The sequence below is a fragment of the Artemia sp. Qi Xiang Cuo genome, chromosome 6 (assembly GCF_049724085.1).
Source record: "Artemia sp. Qi Xiang Cuo chromosome 6, ASM4972408v1, whole genome shotgun sequence".
Taxonomy (NCBI): Eukaryota; Metazoa; Arthropoda; class Branchiopoda; order Anostraca; family Artemiidae; genus Artemia; species Artemia sp. Qi Xiang Cuo.
In genome coordinates this window covers 43,733,249-43,758,134 of record NC_142799.1, presented here as the reverse complement: position 1 = coordinate 43,758,134, position 24,886 = coordinate 43,733,249, and the positions used below count along the sequence as shown (strand labels likewise).

General features: G+C 35.7%; 1 protein-coding gene across 1 annotated transcript in view; it reads right to left on the bottom strand.

The window, feature by feature from the left end:
* Positions 1-636: 636 nt before the first annotated feature.
* LOC148951259 (5-hydroxytryptamine receptor 2A-like) overlaps positions 637-24,886 on the bottom strand; it is a 208,534-nt gene continuing 184,284 nt past the window's right edge. The window contains exons 4-6 of the mRNA XM_089091042.1: positions 23,349-23,517; positions 1,555-1,885; positions 637-785 (exon numbers count right to left, since the gene is read on the bottom strand). Of these exons, the coding sequence (XP_088947168.1) occupies positions 637-785; positions 1,555-1,885; positions 23,349-23,517 (649 nt within the window). The remainder of the gene's footprint in view (positions 786-1,554; positions 1,886-23,348; positions 23,518-24,886) is intronic.

The window sequence follows — 24,886 nt, the reverse complement described above, 5'->3', positions numbered from 1 at the left end:
CTCTCCCCCCCCCCCGATACAAATGCTGCAGGTTCACCTCTGCCTCTGAGCTATACATTATAATAGCAGAATTCTCAAATCATTACTTAATGAAAATGTCAATTAATAAGACTTTCAGTCATTTCGCTGATTTTGTTGTTTTGCTTTTATTGCTTATTTTTTTCGAGAATATTACAGTTTATCCCCTCTTCTGGACAAACGCTACAATAGCTATAAAATTAAGATGGGGCTGGATGTAGATAAATTACAAGCGACAGAGTCACTTCCAGTCTAATTGCATCCCAATCTTCGTCTTAATGCCTGCAAACAGTCCTAGACTAAATACAAAAGTCCTACCTATTTTGTTGATTAGTACTTAATTTATATTAGCTGAAAATTTATCTGCAAGAACAAACGAAAGAACAGAGCAGAAAAGAAAAATAAAACATGTGAAACAAGGACAACATTAGTAAATTACAGCCTAGCACAAGTCGAGAGAAAACAAAATGGACAGATTAAAAGTAAACCAAATAAGGATTCTTAAGCATTGGTCTCCAGCAATTTTCTTCTTAAGTTTTTCAATCAGTTTTGAAACTGTGATATTTGGGTCAATTACTTTTTATTTGTTCATGAAACTTAAGTGGAAATTCAGCGGTATTAAGCATAGTGAGATTGTGACTCCTCAGTACCCGAGCACGTGGGAAGCATGGCATAAACTTTGGAACTTCTTTGGATTTTGCATACCAGACCTAATTCAAATAAATTTACATCATTTTTATGACCATGGGATATAGCAAATAGATCGGCTAATGAAGACAAAATACTAAAAAAGACAAAATGAGTGATTTCATATACTAGTGTCTATTTTGGTTAGGCACTATTAAGGACAGGTTTCATATGATAAAAGCCTATAGAACATTAAAGTAGAGCCAGGCACCAAATTATGTTCTTGTATTTGATATTCAAGGTAATATGACAGAGGTATTTGAAAGTCTTTTTTTTTTGTAAAACATTACATTAAGAAGTGAATTCTCAATTACCAGAACTAATTGTCATCAAGGTTGACGCTCGAGGAGTTGAAACTACATCTCGGACATAACTTTCCTTTTATCCTAGCAGTTCTGTTTCCTGTAGAGCTGCCTAAGCCATAGTATGAAGCATACGCAGATGCGATCAAAAGGCTCAGAAATAGAGTAGAGTTTACTCAATTAATCTTTTCTCGTTTGGAAACACGTACCTTCAGCTGATTCTATTCTTAAGCTAATTAAAGAAGAGCAAATTTTCCACTCTAAGCGAGTAGATTTACTGTTTGCAGCATTATATTAATCCACCAAAAGGGACTTGCCGAAATAAAATTTTTGCTCAAAGGATTTTAGTGTCTAAAAGAATTTCAAATACGGTTTGAAGTCTTAAGTAGAAAACTTGCTCCATACAAGGTTAGCCGAAGATAAATGAAGACTATAAACCGAGGCTAAGTATTATTGGCTACCGAGATAATGTTAAGCTTTACCATTTGTTTAATACTAATCAACAGGGGAAAACATTTCAAGCAATAAAATAGTGAAAATACATTACCTTTCACCAGTGACTGTGCAAGATGATCATTTTCTATCTTTAAATTCCCTGTTGATGTTTCTTTTTCACTTTGATTAGTGGTATCTAGAGCAGTTTCTACAGTTTCTGTTTTATTTCCACTGTTGGCTTCATTAGTAGGGTGTGCGTCACTGTGTCCCTCAGATATTTGGACACAATCAAAGTTTTTCTTGATTTTTTGAGCGCCAGGTTTTCGCCTAATCCTCAGTCGTGCAATTTTGAATATTTGCCAGTAGAGAACTAAAATAACAGCAAGAGGTACGTAAAACGTTGCACAAGTCGCAACAACTTGATAAGCTATATCTTGGCTAACCTGGAAGAAGAAAAGAACAAATTTCTGTTTGCTCCTCTAAGACCTTATTTCTTAAAGGCAAGAATAAACAAAAGCAATAAAAATATAATAATTACACCGTTGTCAGTTATGATTAAACTTGTCGGTTTCATTGAAAAATTTAATGGATAAGCATATCATATCAAATAGGGTATTGCACTTTCTGTTATTTCAAGATGGTTAAAAAATCAAAGGCAGGAATTTTTCAGGGGGATATTAGAACAAAATACTAAATTAAAAGGGTAAATAGTGTGAAGAGTATGGATAATTTTGAAAAAATTTACATTTTGAAAGGAGAAAAAGGGTGGTAGGATCCTTCTGCTTACGCTCCTTAATGGTTGTACTTTAAACTTCAGTTGAGGAGGGGGAGCTAACATCCGTAATTTCGTTTTAGAGAGAATTCATTCTACTATGGTATAGTTTTTACATGCTTATAGACAGAGAAAATATTGTCAATCTAAGCAAAAGAAAAGAAAAAAAAAGGAAAAAATATTGTAATCAAGACTAAGCGACTCAAAATTTTTATGTCACAACTTTTCACCAATTTTTTTTTTTTAAAAAAGCAGAATTAGCTTTTATAAAATGCGAAGTACAAGTTTTCCCTGCAGTATCATTGAAAACTTTTTTGTGGCCATAGTTACATAATATTTTATTTGAAATTAAATGCATAAAATAACAAGTAGGTCTATCCTCGGGTTTGGTTTGAAAAGGAAGAGTATTTAGGGCACAAAGATGAAAAAATTTTTCTTTTCTCGAATTAGTTGGACACTTATACCCGTATGTCACTCGGCCAAAGGTACCATAACGTACAAAACATATGGTTGAGGTGCGTGCCCTCCAAAAGCAAATCCTAAAAAGGTAAAACCTTTTTTTTTACTATCCCCTTAGAATTCGTATGTGTAAGACCTTGAGCCAAGGGGGCTCCAATACTAATAAACAAAAGCTAAATTAAAGCTTGGTTCACCCAGAAAAAGGATCCGAAAAGGGTCAACGATTTTTTTTTCCGAATGGCTTGGAACCTAAGTCTTTGTACAAAGGGAGTCTAGTGAACCAGCAAAATTAATCTGAAGCATGGGCTGCTAAAAACATGAACCCCAAAGGGCCAAGTATCTTTTTTACGATGGGCTTGAGATTTGTATTCTTCAGTGCTCCAGCGAAAGGGGCCCCAATATTCAAATAGAAAAAAATTAACGAAAACCTGGCTCTGCCAAAAAAGAGTTCCGCAGAAGATCCGAAACACTTTTTTTCAAACAGTTTGGATCTCACATCCATACATATCTGAGCCAAAGGAGACAAAATACACAACCAAACATTTATTTTCTAGAAAGACGAAACCAAAAAATTAGTTCAATAATGAGGAAAAGTGTAAACTCTCTTGCATCATTCCATTGGTCAAGGGGAAATAAAAAGTTTTCCAGGTTGCTTGTTCGAGAGGGAAACATTTTTATTATATTAAATAAGTATAAGACCAGTATTAAAAGCCACCCTATAAAGTAAAAGCTTATCCGAGGGGGGGGGGGGCAAAAATACAACAGAACAGTACAAGAAAGAGTAAAAAATAAAACAGCTAATGCAAATTGCACATCCTAACCGGCACCACAAGCCTTATGACTAAACAATTTCAATTTTATTACTGTAATCATACACCAAAAGACCTTAATTATTTAAATACACCCCCCCCCCCCAAAAAAAAAATTAAAATCATCTTTACTAGAAAGGAATTCTCTAACTGCTCTCATAAAACAAAAAATATCACTAATATTTTTAATATTCTGATCAATATGGTTCAACTTCTAATCCCCCTATGAAGCACAGAAAATATCGACCGTTTTGATACAACCCATGGAGTTTGAATTTTTGCAGAAGATTCAGTGTCATAGTCGTAGACCTAGTAGCTCAAATTTGCTTAACTATCAAACAGTTCATGGTAACGAACTGCAAGTAAGGACCGACCCGGCTCAATAGTAACCCAAAGTCTAAAAAACGGAATTTTGATACTAATAGATACATCAAAAGAATCGAACTTTTGTCTTTATTTCAAATATATAAGTTGCATCAAGTTTAGTCTTACCCATCAAAAGTTACGAGCCAGAGAAAATCTGCATTATTTTGCATACCTAAAAGTCATAGAATCTTAGTGAAAATCACAACATCATATTCAGCGTTCAGCGTATCCCTACTGTAGAGGATTCAAGCTCCTATCTGTAAAATTGTGGAATTTTTTATTGTTTGCCAGAAGAAAGATCACGGAGGCGTGTTTTTGTCTGTTTTTTTTTTTATTTTTCTCAGGGGTGGTCGTATCGACCCAGTGGTCCTAGAATGTCACGAGAGGGCTCATTCAAACGAAAATTCAGAGTTTTAGTGCCCTTTTTAAGTGACATGAAAATTGGAGGGCGACTAGGCCACCTCCCACGCTCATTATTTCTCCAAAATCTCCGGATCAAAATTTTGAGATAGCCGTTTTGTTCAGTATAGTCTAAAATCTAATAAATATGTCTTTGAGGACGACTTAATACCCCACAGTCCCCAGGGGAAGGGCTGCAAGTTACGAACTTTGCCCATTGTTTACATATTGTATTGGCTATTGGGAAGTATATAGACGTTTTCAGGGGAATTTCTTCTGGGGGGGGGGGGTCAGGGATTACGTGGGAGGATTTTTCCATAGAGGAGTTTTTCATGGGGGCAGAGAATTTTCATGAAGGGGCGCTAGATTTTCCAGCATTATTTGAAAAATAATCAGAAATAAAAAAAATTCAACTGAAAGTAAGGAGCAACATTAAAACTTAAAACGAAGAAAAATTATTACGTATATGAGGCGGTCCTTCCCCTACTCAATAAATCGCTCTCTACGCTAAAGTAGTTTTAGGAATTTAAAAAGAACTATTTGTTCTAATTAAACGGCCTTTGTGATTCAGGGGTCTTTCTTAAAGAATTGGAACGAAGTTCGAACTTTAGCGTAAAGAGTGAGGTATTAACAAGAGGGCGATCCCCCTCATATTACGTATATGAGGGAATTTTTTTCGTCGTCAATGCCTCGCTTTTTACGCTAAAGTTCAAGTTTTGTTAAATAATGGCCGATATAAACAATAATTTGTTTGTGTTATTTTTTGGCCAATCTTAGCATCTAGTTTTATCCCAAGCAGCTTCATAACTATGATCTTCCTGTGATAATGAATCAGAGATATGGTATGTTTTCGGCTTGTGTGAGTTATCATAGGCAGCGCAATAGCGCTGCCTAAGTAAAGAACAATTTTTTTGTTTAGGCCAGGGCACTTCGTATCGAAGAAGTTGTCGTAAAAACTTAGAAAAGGGCTCATCCTATCGGAAATTGGAACGGCTAGTGCCCTTTGTAAGAGTCGAAAGTGATTGGAAGGCAACTAACACCCCTTCGACGCCCACCATTTCCCCAAACACATCCAATCAAAATTTTGAAATAGTCATTTTGTTCAACGTAGTTGATTTTCAAATAGAAATGTTTTTGAGGAGGACAATCCCCCAACAGCACTCAGGGTAAGGGTTGTAAGTTATGTTCTGGGGGCATATGAGGTTTTTATAGAAAGATTTGCCATAGAAACTTCAAAAAGGGGTCATTCGATTGGAAATTCAAAGGGCTAGTGCCCTTTTTAATGGTCGAAAGTGATTGGAGGGCAAATAACCCCCCTCTCGCGCCCATCTTTCCCCAAACACATCTAATTAAAATTTTGGGCAATGGTTGTAAGTTATGCCCTGGGGGCATATTAGGTTTTTACAGACAGCTTTGTCGTAGAAACTTCAAAAAGGGCTCATTCGATCGGAAGTTCAAAGGACTAGCGGCCTTTTTAATAGTCAAAAGTGATTGGAGTGCAACTAACCCCTTCTCACGCCCACCTTTTCCCTAACCACATCCAATCAAAATTTAGATACAGCCGTTTTGTTCAACGTGGTTAAATTTTCTGGAAATTAAGTCTTTGAAGATGACAAACCCCCACAGCACTCAGGGCAAGGGTTGTAAGTTATGCCCTGGGGATATATAAGGTTTTTATAGAAAGCGTTGTAGTAGAAACTTAAAAAAGGCTCATTACATTGGAAATTGAAATGGCTAGTGCCCTTTTTAATAGTAGAAAGTGATTGGAAGGCAACTAAAACCCCTTCCACACCCACCATTTTCCCGAACACATGCAATCAAAGTTTTGAGATAGCCATTTTATTCAACGCCGTTTAAAGTTCTGGAAAATATAATTTTGAGCAGGCCACTCCCCCCAGAGTTTTCAGGGCAAGGGTTATAAGTTGTTCCCTAGGGGAATATGAGGGTTTTATTGAAAGCTTTATTGAAAAAGAGCTCATTCATTTGGAAATTCAAAGGGCCAGTGCCCTTTTTAATAGTCGAAAATGATTGGAGGGCAACTAACCCCCCTCTTACGACCACCTTTTCCCCAAACACATCCAATCAAAATTTTTAGATAGTCATTTTGTTAAACGAGGTTTAAAGTTTTGGAAATTCTGTCTTTAAGGATTACACCCCCAAAGCCCTCAGGGCAAGGGTTGTAAGTCATGCCCTGGGGGTATATAAGGTTATTATTGAAAGCGTTGTCATAGAAACTTCAAAAAGGGCTAATTCAATTGGAAATTCAAATGGCCAGTGCCCTTTTTAATAGTTGAAAATAATTGGAGGGCAACTAACCCCCTCTCACGCCCAACATTTCACCAAACCCATACAATAAAAATTATGTTATAGCCATTTTTTTTAACGTAGTTGAACGTTCTGGAAATTATGTCTTTTAGGATGACACCCCCTCCCCCACACACACACAGCCCTCAGGGCAAGGGTTGTCAGTCATGCCCTGGGGGTATATAAGGTTCTTATAGAAAGCAATGTTGTACAAACTTCAAAAAGGGCTCATTAGATGGGAAATTGACAGGACTAGTGCCCTTTTTAACAGTCGAAAGTGATTGAAGGGAAACTAACCCTCTTTCTCGCCCACCATTTCCCCAAACCCATCCAATCAAAATTTTGAGATATTTTTTTTGTTCAACGTAGCTGAAAGTTCTGGAAATTAGGTCTCTGAGGATGATAACCCGCACAGAGCCCTCAGGGCAAGGGCTGTAAGTTATGCCCTGGGGGCATATAATGCTTTTATAGAAAGTTTTGTCGCAGAAACCTCAAAAAGCGCTGGTTTGATTGGAAATTGAAGGGGCTAGTGCCCTTTTTAATAGTCGAAAATGAATGGAGAGCAGCTATCCTCCCTCTCACGCCCACCATTTCCCCAAATACATTCAAAAAAAGTATAGACATAGTCATTGTGTTCGACGTAATTGAAAGTTCCGCAAATTATGTATTTGAGGATGACAAACTCCCCTGAGCCCCCAGCGCAAATGTTGTAAGTTATGCCCTGGGAGCATATAAGGTTTTACTAGATAGCGTTGTCGTAGAACTTCAAAAGGGAATCATTCAATTGGAAATTGAGAGGGCTAGTTCCCTTTTTAGTACTTGAAAGTAATTGGAAGGCAGCTAACCCCCCTTTCCCGCCCACCTTTTCCCCAAACGCATCCAATCAAAATTTTCAGATAGCCATTTCATTCAACGTAGTTGAAAGTTCTGGAAATTAGGTCTTTGCAGGGGCGTCATTTGGGGGTGGCAAGGGGGTAAAAATGATGCCGGGGCGTCATTGATGGGGGGCAGTTGCCCCCCCCCTCAATGTGGAGAAAAAAAATATTATACATCCCATGCCCTTCGATTATCCAGATATGGACCCCTCTTGCCCCCCCCCCCAATAAAGATGCTGGAGATTCGTCTCTGGGTCTTTGAGAATGACATTCCCCCCAGAGCCCTCAGGGCTAAGGTTGTAAGTTATGTTCTGGGGGCATATAAGGTTTCTATTGAAAGATTTGTCGTGTTAGCTTGAAAAAGGGCTCATTCGATTTGATATTTAAAGCGCTAGTGCCCTTTTTAATAGTCGAGAATGATTGGAGGGCAACTAAAGCTTCTCTCACGCCCACAATTTCCCCAAGTACATCCAATCAAAATTTTTAGATAGCCATTTTGTTCAAAGTACTTGAAAGTTCTGAAAAATAAGGTCTTTGAGGATGACAACCCCCCAGCCCTCAGGGAAAGGGTTGTAAGTTATTCCCTGGGGGCATATAATGCTCTTATAGAAAGTTTTGTCGTAGAAACTTCAAAAAGGGCTCATTCGATTGGACATTTTTAATGATCAGTGCCCTTTTCAATAACCGAAAGTGACTAGAAGGCAACTAACACTCCTTCCAAGCCCACCATTCCCCAAACATATTCAATCAAAATTTTAAAATAGCCATTTTGTTCAAAGTATTAGAAAGTTCTGGTAACTATGTCTTTGAGCATGACATTTCCCCCACAGTCTTCAGAAGGTTTTTATTGAAAGCTTTGTCGTCATTTCCCCAAACACATCCAATTAAAATTTTGAGATAGCCATTGAAAAATTAGGTCTCTGAGGATGACAGCCCCCCCCCCCGCCCGCAGGGCAAGGGTTTTAAGTTATGCCCTGGGGGTATATAAGGTTCTTATAGAAAGTGTTGTCGTAGAAACTTCAAAAAGGGCTCATTCGATTGGAAATTTTTAATGGTCAGTGCCCTTTTTAATTGTCGAAAGTGATTGGAAGGCAACTAACACTCCTTCCAAGTGAACCATTCCCAAAACACATCCAATCAAAATTTTAAGATATCCATTTTATTCAACGTATTTGAAAGTACTGGTAATTATGTCTTTGAGCATGACATTCCCCCCCCCCCCAGTCTTCGGAAGGTTTTTATTGAAAGCTTTGTCGTAGAAACTTGAAAAAGGACTCATTCGATTGGAAATTAAAAGGGCTAGTAGTTAAATGATTTGGAATTAGGTCTTTGAAAATGACTACGCCCCCCCCCCCACAGACCTCAGGGCAAGTGTTGTAAGTTATGCCCAGGGGGCATATAAGGCTTATGTAGAAAGCGTTGTTGTAAAAACGTAAAATAAGGGCTCATTCGATTGGAAATTGAAATGGCTAGTGCCCTTTTTAATGGGTGAAAATGATTGGAGGGTAACTAACCCCATCACACGCTCACAATTTCCTGAAAAAGAAACAATCAAAATTTCGAGATAGCCATTTTTTCAACATTGTTGAAAGTCCTGGAAATTATGTCTTTTAGGATGACAACCCCTTCACAGCCCTCAGGGCTATGGTTGTAAGTTATGCACTGGGGACATATAAGGTTTTTATAGAAAGCAATGTTGTACAAACTTCAAAGAGGGCTCATTTGATTAGAAAATGAAAGGACTAGTGGCCTTTTTTATAGTCTAAAGTAATTAAAGGGCAACTAACCCCCCTCAGATGCCCACCATTTCCCCAAACAAATCCAATAAAAGTTTTGAGATAGGCATTTTGTTCAACGCAGTTGAAAATTCTGGAAATTATGTATTTGAGGATGACAAACCCTCCTAGAGCCCCCAGGGCAAAGGTGTTAAATTATGCCCTTGGGGATTATAAGGTTTGTATAGATAGTATTGTCGTAAAAACTTCAAAAGGGGCTCATTCAATTGGAAATTGAGAGGGCTAGTGCCTTTTTTAAAAGTCGAGAGTGATTGGAGGGTAACAAACATATCCAATCAAAATTTTGAGATAGCCAATTTCTTGAACGTAGTTGAAAGTTCTGGAAATTAGGTCTTTGAGGATGACAACCCCCCCCCCCCACCCCTCAGGGCTAAGGTTGTAAGTTATGCCCTGGAAGCATATAATTTTTTTTTATAGAAAGCGTTGTCGTGAAATTTCGAAAAGGGCTCATTCGATTGGAAATTGAAAGGGCTATTGCCCTTTTTAATAGTCGAAAATATTCGGATGGAGAATCCGCCCCCACGCCCATCATTTCTCCAAACTTTTTCGATAAACATTTCGATATGGTCATTTTGTTCAACGTAGTTGAAAGGTCTGAAAATTACGTCTCTGAGGATGACTTTCCTCCCCCCATAGTCTTCAGGACGAGAGTCTTAAGTTATGCCCATCGGGCATATAAGGTTTTTATAGAAAGTTTTGTCGTAGAAGCTTCAAAAAGGACTCATTCGATTGGTAATTGAGAAGACTAGTGCCTTTTTATTAGTAGAAAATAATCAAAGGGCAAATACCTCCCCCCTCCCCACGCCCATAATTTCTCTAAACACTTCCACTCAAAATTTTTAGATAGCCATTTAGTTCAGCGTATCCCAACGGTCCGGAAATTATGTAGGATAACAAAACCCGCAGCCGTCAGGTTAAGGGTTGTGAGTTATGCCCAGAAAACCATAAGGTTTTCTTATAGAAAGCATGGTCATATAAACTTCGGAGGGGGCTAATTTGATTGGTAATCAGACGCTATATTGGTTTTTATAAGATTCAAAGTGATTTGTGGGTAGCTACCCCCCCCCCCCGTCACACACACACGTCCTATTATTCCTAAATGCATCTAATAGAAATTTTGAGATAGCTATTCCAATCAAAATGGTCTAAATATCATATAACGTTGCCTTTGGGGTTGAAACAATCCCCAGAGATTAGGGACAAGGGTTGTAAGCTTTGCCCATGGAGTATTTAAGATTTTTATGGAAGGGAGGGTTGTTTAAATTTAGAAGAGGCTCATTATTTCTTCCTGAAAAAGACTACGTCAATATAAAACGAATAGAAATTAATTATAAGAACTTATTCAACAAAATAGGGTTTAAAAAAAACAAAAGAACAAAAACAGATTCAAATAATCTACAAAGAATACAGCTACCATAAATCAGTATCAATAAATAAATGAAACCCAAAACAAACAGATATTAAAATAAATAAGAGTCAAACTCAAAACGAGCAGAAATCAATATGAGTAGGGTTCTAAACCCTACTCATATTGCTTTCTAAAATCAAGAATATAATTTGTACTTTACTGAAAAATTTCTATTATATATTTTCACTTTTCTAACTTTAAGAAATCAAAAACCAATTAAGATTTTAAAGAATGATATCAGAATATGTGTATTAAACTGACAATGCAGATTTTTTTCAGTAAATTCATTTGATTTTTTTCAAATTATATACCAGTGTAGAAAAAAGAATCAAAATGCATGATCTACTTAAGCAAATCCACATGGACGGAGATTTAGGATTCGGTTTTGTCTCGCAAGGACACCTTTATTTTTTTCATATTTTTCTGTATTGTTCGTATAATTTACCTGCTTGGTGAGCTTATTGTTTTTTTTTTTAAATTTTCTTCTCCAAAATAGGTTTTTGCTTACATGCCTGGATGTTTTAACTAAGAGCTAACATGTAGCCAGGGTGTTACCTCGAGAGGACTAATTTCAAGGTTTAAATAGACGAATGCATTTCTTAGCCTCCATAAAAGAACAAAAATGCATTTTAATAAAGCTCCAGAAATATTCAAGAAATGTTTAGAAGTATTAAAGTGTCTGAAAACTAGCGATGATTCAGTAAAAGACTTAAGTTGTCAATCCGTTGTCGTAAAAGTATGTATATGAGCCAAACATGAAGATTTGTGTTTCGAACAAATAGTGAGTTTTTTCTGCCAAACTTCACACAGCTCAAGCAACGTATCCTGGTTTAAATTTTTTTAGGTTTAAGTTGGCTAATTTTTTTTATATCCATTTTTGCCTCTGTTTGCTTTAGTTTTCCTTTGTTCATTTTCTTTTAACTTGACTTGTGGAAGCCCTTCTGTCAAAGTAGTTGGTTATAGCAGCCCTGCTGTCCCAGCATTCGTTTCCGAAAGACTAAAAGCAAGGTGACATATTGTAAATGGGCACTGAATTCGTTTATCTCTGTTTTTTTTTCTGTTTTTTTTCAGGAGGCAACGAAAACTTAAGAATTTTGCTTTTAGCACGAGGAAGTATCAAACAAAAACAAGAATGCTATTTTGAAAGAGACTCTTTCAAGTATATTTCGTAGCTAAAAAGCACTCGTAATCAGACGCTGAAGTATAAAGATAAAATTGGTCAAAAAATTTGAACCGGAGATACGCAGATTTGAATGCCTATTTAATGGATATTTTATCCTGTTTTATAAGATATATCAGAATTTTTAAATGGCAATAGTTTCGATTTGTTAAGGTGATACAATACCTTAAAGGATAACCCTAGCTTGTTCAATATAAACTTTTTCAATTTTTGCGGCCAATACTGGGCAGTCTTTCCATAGCCTGAAGGACCTGGATAAGAGAACCGAACAAATAACGTACTTCCCCGGAAATCTTTAAAAAACTACTTAATTTCTCACGTTTGGTGCAGGAGACAGAGATACGTATTCAGTTTTAATGGAACCTACATCATTAGAAACCGTGAATTTTGTTTTTTCGATTAAGTGGAGCAGGATTTTGTTTTTGAAGTTCAGGAAAAGGCAGTTCCAAAAATGTTCTTTTACACCTTCTGGGAAAACGCTAAAATCGGCTCAACCGAATTATCATTTGAGCAATTTGTTAACTTTTGGAGTTTCTTGTGGTGTCATCAACTTTATTGACAACTTCACCGACAGAAAAGACGCAAAAAATTCAGTATTGTTTCAGTCAAATTCCACAGTTAAACCAGTAATTATCAACACCTTTCGATGATGGCTAGTGTCAAAGAAGAATTCATCAGTGAGCCTTTTGTCTTAATGACGGTCAGCAAATATTGAAGCTCACAAACTGATTTTCTTAAGGTTGTTTATCACCTTAAACCTAATCAACTCTTCATACTTTGAATTATAATAACAAAACAATAGAATATTTTCATGGATATGTTGTTTCAAAACACTATTTGTTAGACTTTCAGCTTTAACAGACAAGGTTTGCCCCTTAAAAATTTTTTTTACAAGGTCCGGTTCAGAATAAGTTATTCACGATTCAATGACAGATGAACCTTTGGAATTTGTTTTCTTCCATCTTTGTTTGTGCCAATAGAAACTATTAGATTAATTTTCAAGCTTGTTTCCTAATACCAAAGGCCAGATAGTCTAATGCAGCAAAGTACAGATATTCATATTGTGCGATTGGTTAATTATGATTATATTTATCACTCACTTTTTTATTAAGCATTTATTTTTATTTTTAATTCCAAAATTTTTATATTTTGAATTGTTCTTTTTTTCCAAAGTTTATTATATGTCTGGAAAATATACTATTTTTGTATCTAATTGGTAAATAGGAAATCTGTTTCAATTTTTTTTTTTCAAATGAACATTTCCTCAATAAACATGCATCATACAGCAATTGTTATTGATAAGTAAAAAAGCCAAAATTATTCAAGATATTTTTTATTATTTTGTGCCAGCATTGGTTTGTTGATATATTCAGAAGGCTCGAAATATCTCAGAATATAATTACACATTTACATAACCAAAGTAGTCGTGTCTTGCAGCAGAGATTCATTCACAAAGCGATATTCCCTTGGATAATAATCAGAGTCTGATTGATCACCATGCATGATAAAGTTTCCTAAGTGAATTCATTCCTCCTTTTCCGTGTCTTTAGAGAAAGAAAGAGGTGTTTCCATGCTTCGGAATCAAACAAAATGAGGGAATATTTGCATTAGCTTAGGCTGAAGAGAGAATAGATCAGGAGGAAAAGATAACACTTAAGTAACTAAAGCTAGATTCGATTTCGATACAAGGAGATACTGGATCGACTTCTTGAAACCTCATGAAAATTTCAAAATCAAACAATTGCGATAACGAAATGTAGTGCGCAGCTCAATAGAAACTGAATCTATAAAAACAACAGAGATTTATATTAATGGATACATAAAAATAATTGGCTTATTATGCTGATTCTAAATATATAAGATTCATTAAGTTTAATGTTTCTCATCAAAAGATATGAACATGAGAATTTGTCTTATTTTCGAAAGAAGGACAGAAAATACCCCCTAAAAGTGAAGGGATCACACTCAACGAAAATCACACCATGAGGTTCAGCGTGTCAAAGAACCATACTGTAGTGGCTTCAAGCTTCTATCAACAAGAATGGAATTTTGTACTTTATGGTTAACGGATGCGTTTTCGTTTTTATTTAGTCTTTGTTTTTTTTTTTTTTTACAGGGGTGATTGCATAAAAACAATGATTAAAGTTCAATAATCGGATATTGTAAGGGGCTGATCTTAATGTCTCAACCAGATTTGGACCTTTACAACGCCTTGCTTAGTTTTTGCATATGGAGATCAATTATTATATAGATTTGGATTAATATTTCCCTTTTTGCTTCCATATAACTACAAACAATTTTAGAACAATAAGTTAAAGTCTTAAAAATGTCACATAATATCATTTCTGCAACTGAATGAATTGATTTATTTTCAGACGACAATTATAATCCCATTTTAAAAGATCTTATCTGACGTCTGGGAATTGCCATTGCTACTAAAAAGAACCAGAAGCTCATCCAAACGCCATTTACTAGAACCATTTCCAGTCGAATCTATCAGATGAACAAACATTGAAAGAACTTTCAAGTTCTTTGAGACACCTAAAACGAGTTTTTGCAATTTACAAAAGCTTACGCCTACGCAACTATAAAAAAAATTAACCATTTTGAAAGATAGAGTAGAATAGAAGAAAAACGAATACAAAAGGGCTCTAGGTACTGCTTAATTGTTTCAACCTTAATTGTCAGTAGGCCTATATAAATCCTGAACAAGAGGAAGTTTTTGTACGCAGGCCATTTAGAAGAAACCTATCTGAGTTACCTCTCATGGACGCCCATAGGGGGGGCAGAGGGAGGGTCCAGCCCCCCCCCCCCCCCAGCTGAATGATGCTGCCTTATATTTTATGTTTTTGTTTTGAGATTTCTATTATACAGCATACGGCGTCCCCTTCATAGCAATGTCCCTTCCCCCATAAAAAATTCCTTCGTGGAAAGATCCTCCCACATAACCCCCAACCCACACACCCTCCACTACCAGTAAAAATCTCCCCTGAAAACGTCAGTATACTTCCAAATATCCAATACTATATGTTAACATTGGGTAAAGTTCATAACTTTCAGGCCTCCCCCCGGGAACCTCGGGGGATTAAGTCATCCTAAAATACATACTTATAATATTTTCGAACATGCTGAACAAAATGGCTATCTCAAAATTTTGATCGGGTGACTTTGGGAAAAAATGAGTGTGGGAGAGGGCCTAGGTTCCCTCCATTTTTTTGGTCACTTAAAAAGGGCACTAGAACTTTTAATTTCCATTCAAATGAACCCTCTCACGATATCCTAGGACCACTGGGTTGATAAGATCACCCCTGAAAAAACAAAACAAAAAACAACACGCACCCCTGATCTTTCTTCTGGCAAAAAAAATGCAAAATTCCACATTTTTGTAGATAGGAGCTTGAAACCTCTACATTAGGGTTCTCTGATACGCAAAATATGATGGTGTGACTTTCATTAAGGTTATATAGTTTTTAGGGGGTGTTTCTCCCCTTTTTCAAAAATCAGGCAAAATTTCTCAGGCGCGTAACTTTTAATGGGTAGGACTAAACTTGATGAAACTTATATATTTGAAATCAGCATTAAAATCTGATTCTTTTCATGTATCTACTGGTATCAAAATACCGTTTTCTAGAGTTTCGGTTACCATTGAGCCGGGCCGCTCCTTACTTACAATTCGTTACGAGGAACTGTTTGATTAAAACTTATATAGGGAAGTTTTAAGCCGTTCGTATGAAATTTTATCGGCCAATTTTGTTTATTTAGAGGCTACAATATGTTACAAATCTTTCATGTTTTGATTAAATAAAAAACACAAGTTTTTCTTAACTGAAAGTAAGGAGCGACATCAAAACTTAAAACGAACAGAAATTATTCCGTATATGAAAGGGGCTGTGCCCTCCTCAATACCTCGCTCCTTACGCTGAAATTTTTTATTGTTTTAAAAAATAAAGTTGTGTGACGGATTCAAACTTTAGCGTAAAGAGCGAGGTATTGAGGAGGGGACCGCCCCTTTCATATACGGAAAAATTTCTGTTCGTTTTAAGTTTTAATGTCGCTCCTTACTTTCAGTTAAAAAAACCTTGTTTTTTATATTTAATTTCTGAACGTTTTTGAATTAATGCAGCTTTGATTTTGGCTCACCGTACATGAATAATTAAAACGAAATTTTCACATTGAATTTACTTTTTTTGGCTAAATGGCTTTCTCGAAATTTTGTTCTGACGTAACTTACAAATTAACTTACGTAACGAACTGCTATATTCGTATGCTTTATTACGCATATTAGGGAGTTTACCCCCTAGTCGATACCTTGCTCTTTACGCTAAAGTTCGAATTTTGTTCGAATCACAAACCCCTGAATCACAAAGGCCGGTTAATAAGAATAGATAGCTCTTATTAAGCTACTAAAAATAACTTTAGCGTAAAGGGCAAGGTAATGACTAGGGGGTAAACCCCCTCATTTACGTAATAATTTTTTTTCGTTTTACTTTTTAAAATTGCTCCTTACTTTCAGTTTAAAAAACTAGTTCTTTTTATTTAATTTCTGATTGGTTTTTAAATTATGCTGGGAAATCTGGCGCCCCCTTCATAGAAATGTCCCTTCCCCCAAAGAAACATCCTCCATGGAAGGCTCCTCCCCCGTAAGCCCCTCCTTGGACAACCACCCCCCCCCTTCATCACAAAAAATCCCTCCTGAAACGTCTTTATACTTCCCATTAACCAAATCTATATGTAAACAATTGGCAAATTTCATAACTTCCAGCCCTTACCCCGGGAACCGTGGGGGATTAAGTCATCCTCAAAGACACATTTATTAGATTTTCAACTATGCTGAACAAAATGGCTATCTCAAAATTTCCTCAGTAGGGTTTTCTGATACGCTGGATCCGATGGTGTGATTTTCATTAGGGTTCTATAACATTTTGGGGGTGTTTCCCCCTTTTTTCGATAATAAGGCAAATATTTTCAGGCGCGTAACTTTTGATGGGTAAAACTAAACTTAATGAAACTTATATATTTGGAATCAGCATAAAAGTCTAATTCTATTGCTGTATCTATGGGTATCAAAATTCCGGTTTTTAGAGTTTCGGTTGCTATTGAGCCGGGTCGCTCCTTACTTACAGTTCGTTACAACGAACTGTTTGAAAGGTTTTTATTGTTTTGAAAAGTAGAGTTGTGAGCAAGAGTCAAACTTTAGCGTAAAGAAAGGGGCATTGACAAGGGGACAGCCCTTTTCATATGCGGAATAATTTCTGTTTGTTTTATGTTTTAATGTCGCTCCTTACTTTCAGTTAAAAAAAACTTTTTTTCTTATTTAATTCCTGAACGTTTTTGAATTAAAGGTTTTGATTTTGGCTCACCGTACATACTACTAATACTACTACTAACAACTGACCGCAGCACCAAGCCGCCTGAGGCCAACACACCTACACACGCTCCTCCTACATCCCAATCTATTCAAAGCCTCCCTTTTGGAGGCTTTGAAAACAAATTTTGAAGAATTTGTTGCTGGTAAGAGGGGATAGTTTGGATTTAGGTGAGAGAAGGAAATTTCTGGGAAAGTCTAGGCTGGCGGTTGACCCCTATTGTTGCGCTATGTGTGGATGAGAATTTATTTTATTTTGTATCCGAGTGTGAAGCTGTATGAGTTTCGAAATCATGTTTTGGATGAGTGTTTGGGAGTGAATGCTGGCTAATTGAGCGGATGGCTGAACGCATGTGCTATAAAAAAGTTGTGTAAGTTCCTTCGTTTAAAGATTAAATACAGGAATCATGTTTGAGGGGAACTTGTTACGGTTTTTAGGAATTGAATTTTAATGTAATTTTTGTTTGTCGGTTAAACTCTTGAGCCTTGGTGTGTTTCTTTCTCTTTGTCTTTTTTTGCTATTTTCTTTTTTGATTTATGCTACCTAAAGTTGTATTTTGCTCCTGAGCTTTGTTTGTAAACTGTATTCTGTGTTGCTATGGCCCGCAGGCTTTTAGCAATAAATCTTATCTTATGCATCCAGGTATTCAAAAGGTAGCAATAGGTAGCAAGGTAGCAAGATAGCAAGGTAGCAATATAGCAATAATATAGAAACTTTTAAAGAAGATAATTCGATTGGAAATTATAACTTCTAGAGCCTTTTTAAGAGTCTAATGATAGGGGGGCAAGCAGCCCTCTTCCTAAGTCCATTAATTGGCCAGACATATCCAATCAAAATTTTGATCTAGCCATTTTGTTCATCGTAGTTGAAAGGTCCAGTTGCTGTGTCTCTACAGATTGCGTATGTCAACCCCCACTATTGTTCAATTTGTCCTTTAAGCTTTAAAATTAAATCAAAAGGCACTCTATTTATACGGGTTGCCAATGAAACATCTCAGCATTACCCCAAGAATGACTGAAAGTGTTAATTTGAAACTTTCAGGGCTACTGCTATTCTTACTTTTGCTCTTACAAATTAAATAAATCAAAAGACCCGACGAAAATTTTTCCGCTAAAAAAGTTCAATACAATTGCTAGGTTAAAGTATTATTTGAAGAAACACTAAAATGTGGGTAATATTAGAAAGAAGTTTCAGAACTTAGCAGAAACTTTACTAGTTTCTATTGTTATCTTACAGACAAACTAAAATCAGTGGCGGAAATACTTTGAACAAAAAGAGGATTTTAGGTTTCTCCTATCCTGTCCAGAGAATTGCAAATTTGCTTGAAACAGGGGTTTCAACTGATAGTGAGTCCACCCCCCACCTTCTTATAAGAAATATACAAACTTGGCTGACACATGGGCTTCAGGTGAAACTATGTCTAAAACCCTGAAAAGAAGGCTTATTCAAAATTGTGCTCAGCTCATCTTAGGACCTGCATTGTCTTCCCATCTAGGTTTTATATGGACAATTAATGTTAAAAAACTTCATGCACAAAAGAAATTTTTCAAAGAAAAGTAAAGAAATTTGTAGAATCATTCTTAGACTTCTTTAAATTTTATACACTTTTATGTTGAATTTTTAAAACCTGGTTACTAAACTGAATAAAGGACTACCAGTGCGTTCGGTATCTCGTGTAACTAGACCTGCAAAGTATGTTATAAAATAAAAAAAAAGTCAAGAATAAAATTTGCAAGAGAGCTATGAAAAATTGACACATTTAATCATTTAATATTCTATTTTATTAGGAGAATAAAAGTAACCAGCTTCATTAAGCTATTTTCTTATTACCACATTCTTATTCAAAGTTTCAAATAAAACGAATTCAATTTCAGTAGAAAAGTAGTTCAAATAGAACTAAAAATTTCGAGGAATAAAAATAAGGTATAAAACAAATTTTAAATGGAAAAACAGAAGAAATGCCTCATTAAAAATAATTTTGGCAAGTAAGTCTTTTTTCAAGAAAAACATGTCATATTATCTATATTGCCAATTCTTCCGGTTTTCTGAGCCAAGCACTAGGTTCATTTTATTTGAGATCTAAAAAATTGATGAGAAATTTGGAAGAAACAAATTTACTTTAGACAAGATCATTAAAAAAATAAAATAAATAAATGATGTGTCAATTTTTTTATCACTGCTCAGATATTTGCCCAAAAAACCTTACCTATGAACCTTTGAAGTTTTTACCTTGTCAACGGCAAAACTTTAGATTTTCAAACAGATCGTGGTAACGAACTATAAGTAAGGAGCGACTTGGCTCAATAGTAACTGAAAGTCCAAAAACGGAATTTTGATATCAATAGATGCATCACAAAAATCAGCTTATTATGCTGATTCCGAAAATATAAGATTCATCGTTTTGGGTTTGACTGAATTTTTGGCCGAAATTTCGAAAACGAGATAGTCATTTTGTTCAGCATAGTTGAAAAATATAATAGCTATGTCCTTAGTGTTAATTTGCCCATTGTTTACGTACAGTATTTGTTGTTGGAAAGTATTAAGAAACTTTTTCGGTGAGGGGATGTTGTGCTTGGGGTGGGTTTCCATAGGAAGAATTTTCCGTTGGGAGAGAAATTTTCGGTGGTTGACCTTTCCAGGGGAATTTTTATACTGAGGGGATTTGACAGAATTCCTATAAGAAATTCTTTGCAGCATGTTTAGATATCCAGGAAAAAAATTTCTATGGAAAGGGGAATTTCCAGAGTGAGCGATAAAATGATTGGAAATTAAAAACTTTTTCAAATGAAAGTATGCTAAGAAAAATTTTTCAGGCTGAATCGTCCGCAAAAATTTTTACTTTCAACGAGGACAGAACTATCCGGATGGAATTTTACGAGAAGGGGGGTGTTTTTACATGTGAGAAAATTTTCCACGGACGAGTCTCCCGTGAAGGCGGGGGGGATTTTTCCTGGAGCCTGAGCCAGATTTACCGGCATTATTTGAAAAACGTTCAAAATTTGAATAACAAAACAAGTTTTTTTTTAATGAAAGTAAGGAGCAACATTAAAGCTCAAAATAAAGCGGAATAATTCAGTACATGAGTGGGTTCCCTCCTCTATATACTACCTTACTTTTTACGCTGAAGTTTGACCGTTTTTACCATTTTTTTAGAACGGCTCCTGAAACACAAGGTCCGTTTATTTAAAATAGGAAGCTTTTTTAAAAGTGCTAAAAGCTTTAGTGTAAAGAGCAGGGTATTGAGCAGAGGGGCAAACCCTTCATATATGGAACACTTTAAGTTAAAAAACTTGTTTTGTTGTTTAATTGAGATAAGAGGCAGTCAATTTAGAAAGCGAAAACAGGTACGATTTGAATTGGGAGGGAGGGGGAGTTCGAGGGAAAAGAGAAGAGGGCTCAGGCATTGAAAGCTAAGTAAGATGAGTTAGGTGATAGCGTCATGACATCATAAAAAACATGGTATCTAGAGATTTTGGTGGTAGGGGAAGGGTCGGGCTGGCTTACAAGCTGTCTTTGGTCTTGTGACTGCTTTGGGGTTGCTCAATTCACTGAGAGAAAAAAAAAACATATCAATTACGGATATCAGTGGTGGAAGCTCTGCCTCTGCTAAAAATAAAACAACAACCCACACCAACACACCACCACAAAAAAAACCAAACCAACCCAAAAAAAGAAAAAAGTCTGTAAAGAAAACTAGGCTTTAACCGGATATCCTAATATCTGCTTTTACTTATAACTTTTTCAAGTTATTAAAATATTCTGCAAAAGCCATATTCTTGGTTTACCAACATTATTTCAGTCCTAGAATACAAAATCATTAAGTTTATTTGGGTTCAAAAGTCAATACGAGGATAAACGAGGCCAAAATTTAAATAAATATGATTTAATAGCAAAGGATGGGTAGTTGATTAAAATATAAAATCTAGTATTAAAATATAACACTTTGATTTTATAGCTAAAAAATTGGTTGAAAGTTAGTTTATCCTTTGATAATTTTGAGTTTCGTTCGCAGAAGGTTCTGAAAAGGCCCTTAGACTGATTTTGAATTCAAAAAGTTACTTTACTCTATGTTCTTAAATTATAAATCTAATTTAATTAATAAATTTTGAATCGGGTTTTTAGATATTTAAATCAGTAACCACTGAAAGGAGCTTATCAGGAAACATACATGAGAAGGACTCTTTATGCCCTCGTTATGCCTACATGATGGGGTTTAGGTTGAATAAAAATTACAATCTGGAATGCGAGGTTAAAATAAGTTAAATTAATTGAAAATAAATCCTCTCTCTTCTTTTTGGGTGAATTTTCCTGAATTTTCGGTTACTTTTTATCAAATTATCAAATAAATGTTATCATTTTATTATCCCCCCTTCCCCCCCCCAAAAAAAAATTCTATATACGTGCTTGATGCCGTATCCTTGACCCCTATTCCTTATGATAAAGTGTGATTTTCATTACTTCGGCTCTACCACAGAACCAACCTTACAAAAATATGTTGTTAATTTTATCATAGTGCTCTAGGAGTCATAGGCAGCGGAATATTGCTCTGGACTCATACTAACAGTAGGCCTAACTGGAACTCTAAAATACAAAGCTTTGGTAACACTTTAAACATCTAAAGAATTGAATTTTTATGGTGATTTTTGATATATAAAATTCATTAAGCTTACAGTTACCCATCAAAAGTTACGATTAGAAAATGTACCTGATTTTCAAGAAAGGAACAAAACTCCTTCTAAAAGGAGAGTTATCTTGATGATAATCATTCTATAAAAATCAACAAATCAGAGTTGCCTATCTCAAATGTTTCTTGTCCTTATCCACAAATAAGGCTCTTAAATACATAAAGTGATTCAGTCATGTGAATTTAGATACACAAAATAAACAAATTTACTGTTACCCATCAAAAACTACGACGATGAGAAAATAGGCCATGTCTAATTTTCTAAAAAGCAACAAAACTCCCCAAAAAGGCGAATGATCTTGATGATCATTCGAACAAATTTAACATATCGGAGAACCCTACTTCAGTGTTTCAAGCCTTTATCCACAAAGATATGCATTTATTTCAGAGAACAGCGATCACAGAGTCCAGTTCACTGATTTGTTTGTTTAGTTTTTTTTTCCCCAGGGACGGTCTAATCGAACCAATGGTCCTAAGAAATTGGGAAAATGCTCATTCAAACGTAATTAAAAGTTTTAGTGCTCTTTATCAGCATCATAAAGATTATGCCACAGTAAGTTGCCTTTTGTTGTATTTTGTGGCGTAAAGAAAAAATTTTGCCCCAAAGAGGGGAGAGCTATTAATTAAATTTCTGAGAAAGCCAATCAATTAAAAATCATTAAGAAATTATCTATCCCTCAGTGAAACATTGCAGTAGTGATATACCGTAAAATTGCTTGTAAGGCTAGGAAGCGAGGTCGTGTCCAAGGGAGAAGTGGATTTTGGAGAAAATAGTTGCCGTACTACCATAATCTCTTATTTTAGTCACTTATTCCACCTTTTCTTGTCTGTCTTAATTTCTGATGAAAATCGTAGTACGGTCATTCCTTCTAGACTTCCAGTTGCCGTTATGTTGGGCGACCGACAAAAAATATACTCAGCAACTGAAACGTATATTCAAGGAACTAGACACCATCAATGGCTCTGGGTATTTGCACTGCCCTTATTTTCGAAAATTTTCTCAAACTGAATCGCTGCTCACAAATTCATAATTAAACTTGAACTTTTGTCTTTCTCAAAATTTTTGGAAACTATTGTGGATCTCTGTTTCAAGCAACTTCAAGACATTTCTTTAAGTTCCCCAAATTCTACACAAAATTTTTGTGGTGTTGAAAGAAGGAATTCAGAAAAATAAGTATGATCTCTGTCATAAACCATGCCCAAAAACAATTTCTAAATTTTAATTTAACAATAAAATATTAGTAGGCTGTTTGTTCAGAATATTATGTCTTGTAATATCAGTAGCAATTTCGTATTATAATAGTTGGGGAGTGCCGTCTTGGAATGATCCTTGTGCTGTCCAAGTCTTTACTTAGCTTTGGTTCCTCAAGAAAGATTAGGGATATTTCTTCATTTGATTTTCTAGGTTCTGCTGTCAAGCACAGAGCATTTTTAATTACATCACGCCTTTGCTAGCTCTTTGTCTATCCAATAGAAGAATTTACTTACCAAGCACTTCTCCTGAACATTAACTCTTTCAAGATAATCAGAGTCTTTCCATCCGAACAATGGTGCAAATGAGACCAGGACAGCCAAGGACCAGACTAAAAGAATCATGATTCCAATCCTCTTCGTTGTGCGAGAATGAATGTATTCAACACGAGTCACAGCCCAATATCTGAAATTGGAAAAAAACAAAGATTAATTGGATATTCAGGAGTTCTGTCAATAAAAGGCTCTACCCAAGTAGATTTTTACTTTTGTTGGCAAGCTCTTGAAACTATGTAATGATGCATTTCTTTTTTTAGCATGATGAAAATTTCACAAGTAAACTTGACCTCAGAATAAAAAAAAAGAAGAATGACACTTTGAATACAGTATCAAGGAGTGTGCAAATTTTTACATTCGTAATGACTAACTTTTTTTGTGTAGGTACAATCTTTAGTATTTTTTAGGGACATTTTCTTCATTATCATGAAAGTGTAATCCCTTATTTTTCCCTTAATTTGCACGGACTCAGAAGCATTCAATGAGGCAGAGATTTCACCAAAAGGTAAGTGGGCCTCTTGCAATTGTTTAACCTCCAAAATCTTGAATATTGCATATATTCTATATTTTTTGTACAATATAAAAGTCGAAACAGAAATTCTCTGGAATTGAAACACAACCTTGTGAAATAAAAAAAAAAACAAAAAAACTCCTGCCCAAGACCGTGAATACAGCATGCAGAAGTTTATGATTGAGAAATAATTAGCACAACTATACAAAGGGTTGAACCGTTGCACGTGTTTGCATGGACAAATTAAAAATGGGTTGAACGGTTAAACTCAAAAGTCGGTAAGCGCTAAAACTATCGAGCAGCTTTTAAGTGTAAGGCGTACCAAGCTTTAGTGGGTATCCAGAAGTGAAGAATCACCTCTACCTCCCACCCTCTCTCTCTCTGATTGTATTAAGGCAAGTCTCCTATACAGATTACAAATGTAGCTGGTTCAATTGAGCCTCGTGTGTTTGGAGAGGTTTTGGTCCAGTTAATTCCCATTAAACATCAACGGAGCTTGGTGATGCTGGGTCTAGTAAGAATGTAGGAGATAATCCGGAATAAGAGGAAAGAAGTAGGAATTGGAGTAGGGAATTTAGGAAAATCTAAGTATTAAGTGAACATAAAATTAGCATTTATTTCGTAATCCAGACATTACCTACCATCGTTATAGACAATACAGTGACTGAAGTAATAACGAAACTAGGAAGATGCCCAGAAATGAATCTGATTCATTTCAGTTTTAAACCCCAGTCCAAAATAATGAATCCGGTTGATGAAGAATTATATTTACGATATGCCCCTTAACTGCAGCCTGTGAAGTATAATGTGATCTGGCATCATAACTATAATGCTGAAAAACTGGATATCGACATATCCACTCTTTTAACGTAAGAAAAAAAAGTTAAGCATGTGAAAGAGACAAAATACCAGCCTATGACAAGCAGAAGATGATGCAAATTTTTCCGCGAAAATCTCCATCAGGCCATCCTAAGACTTTCCTTTAAAA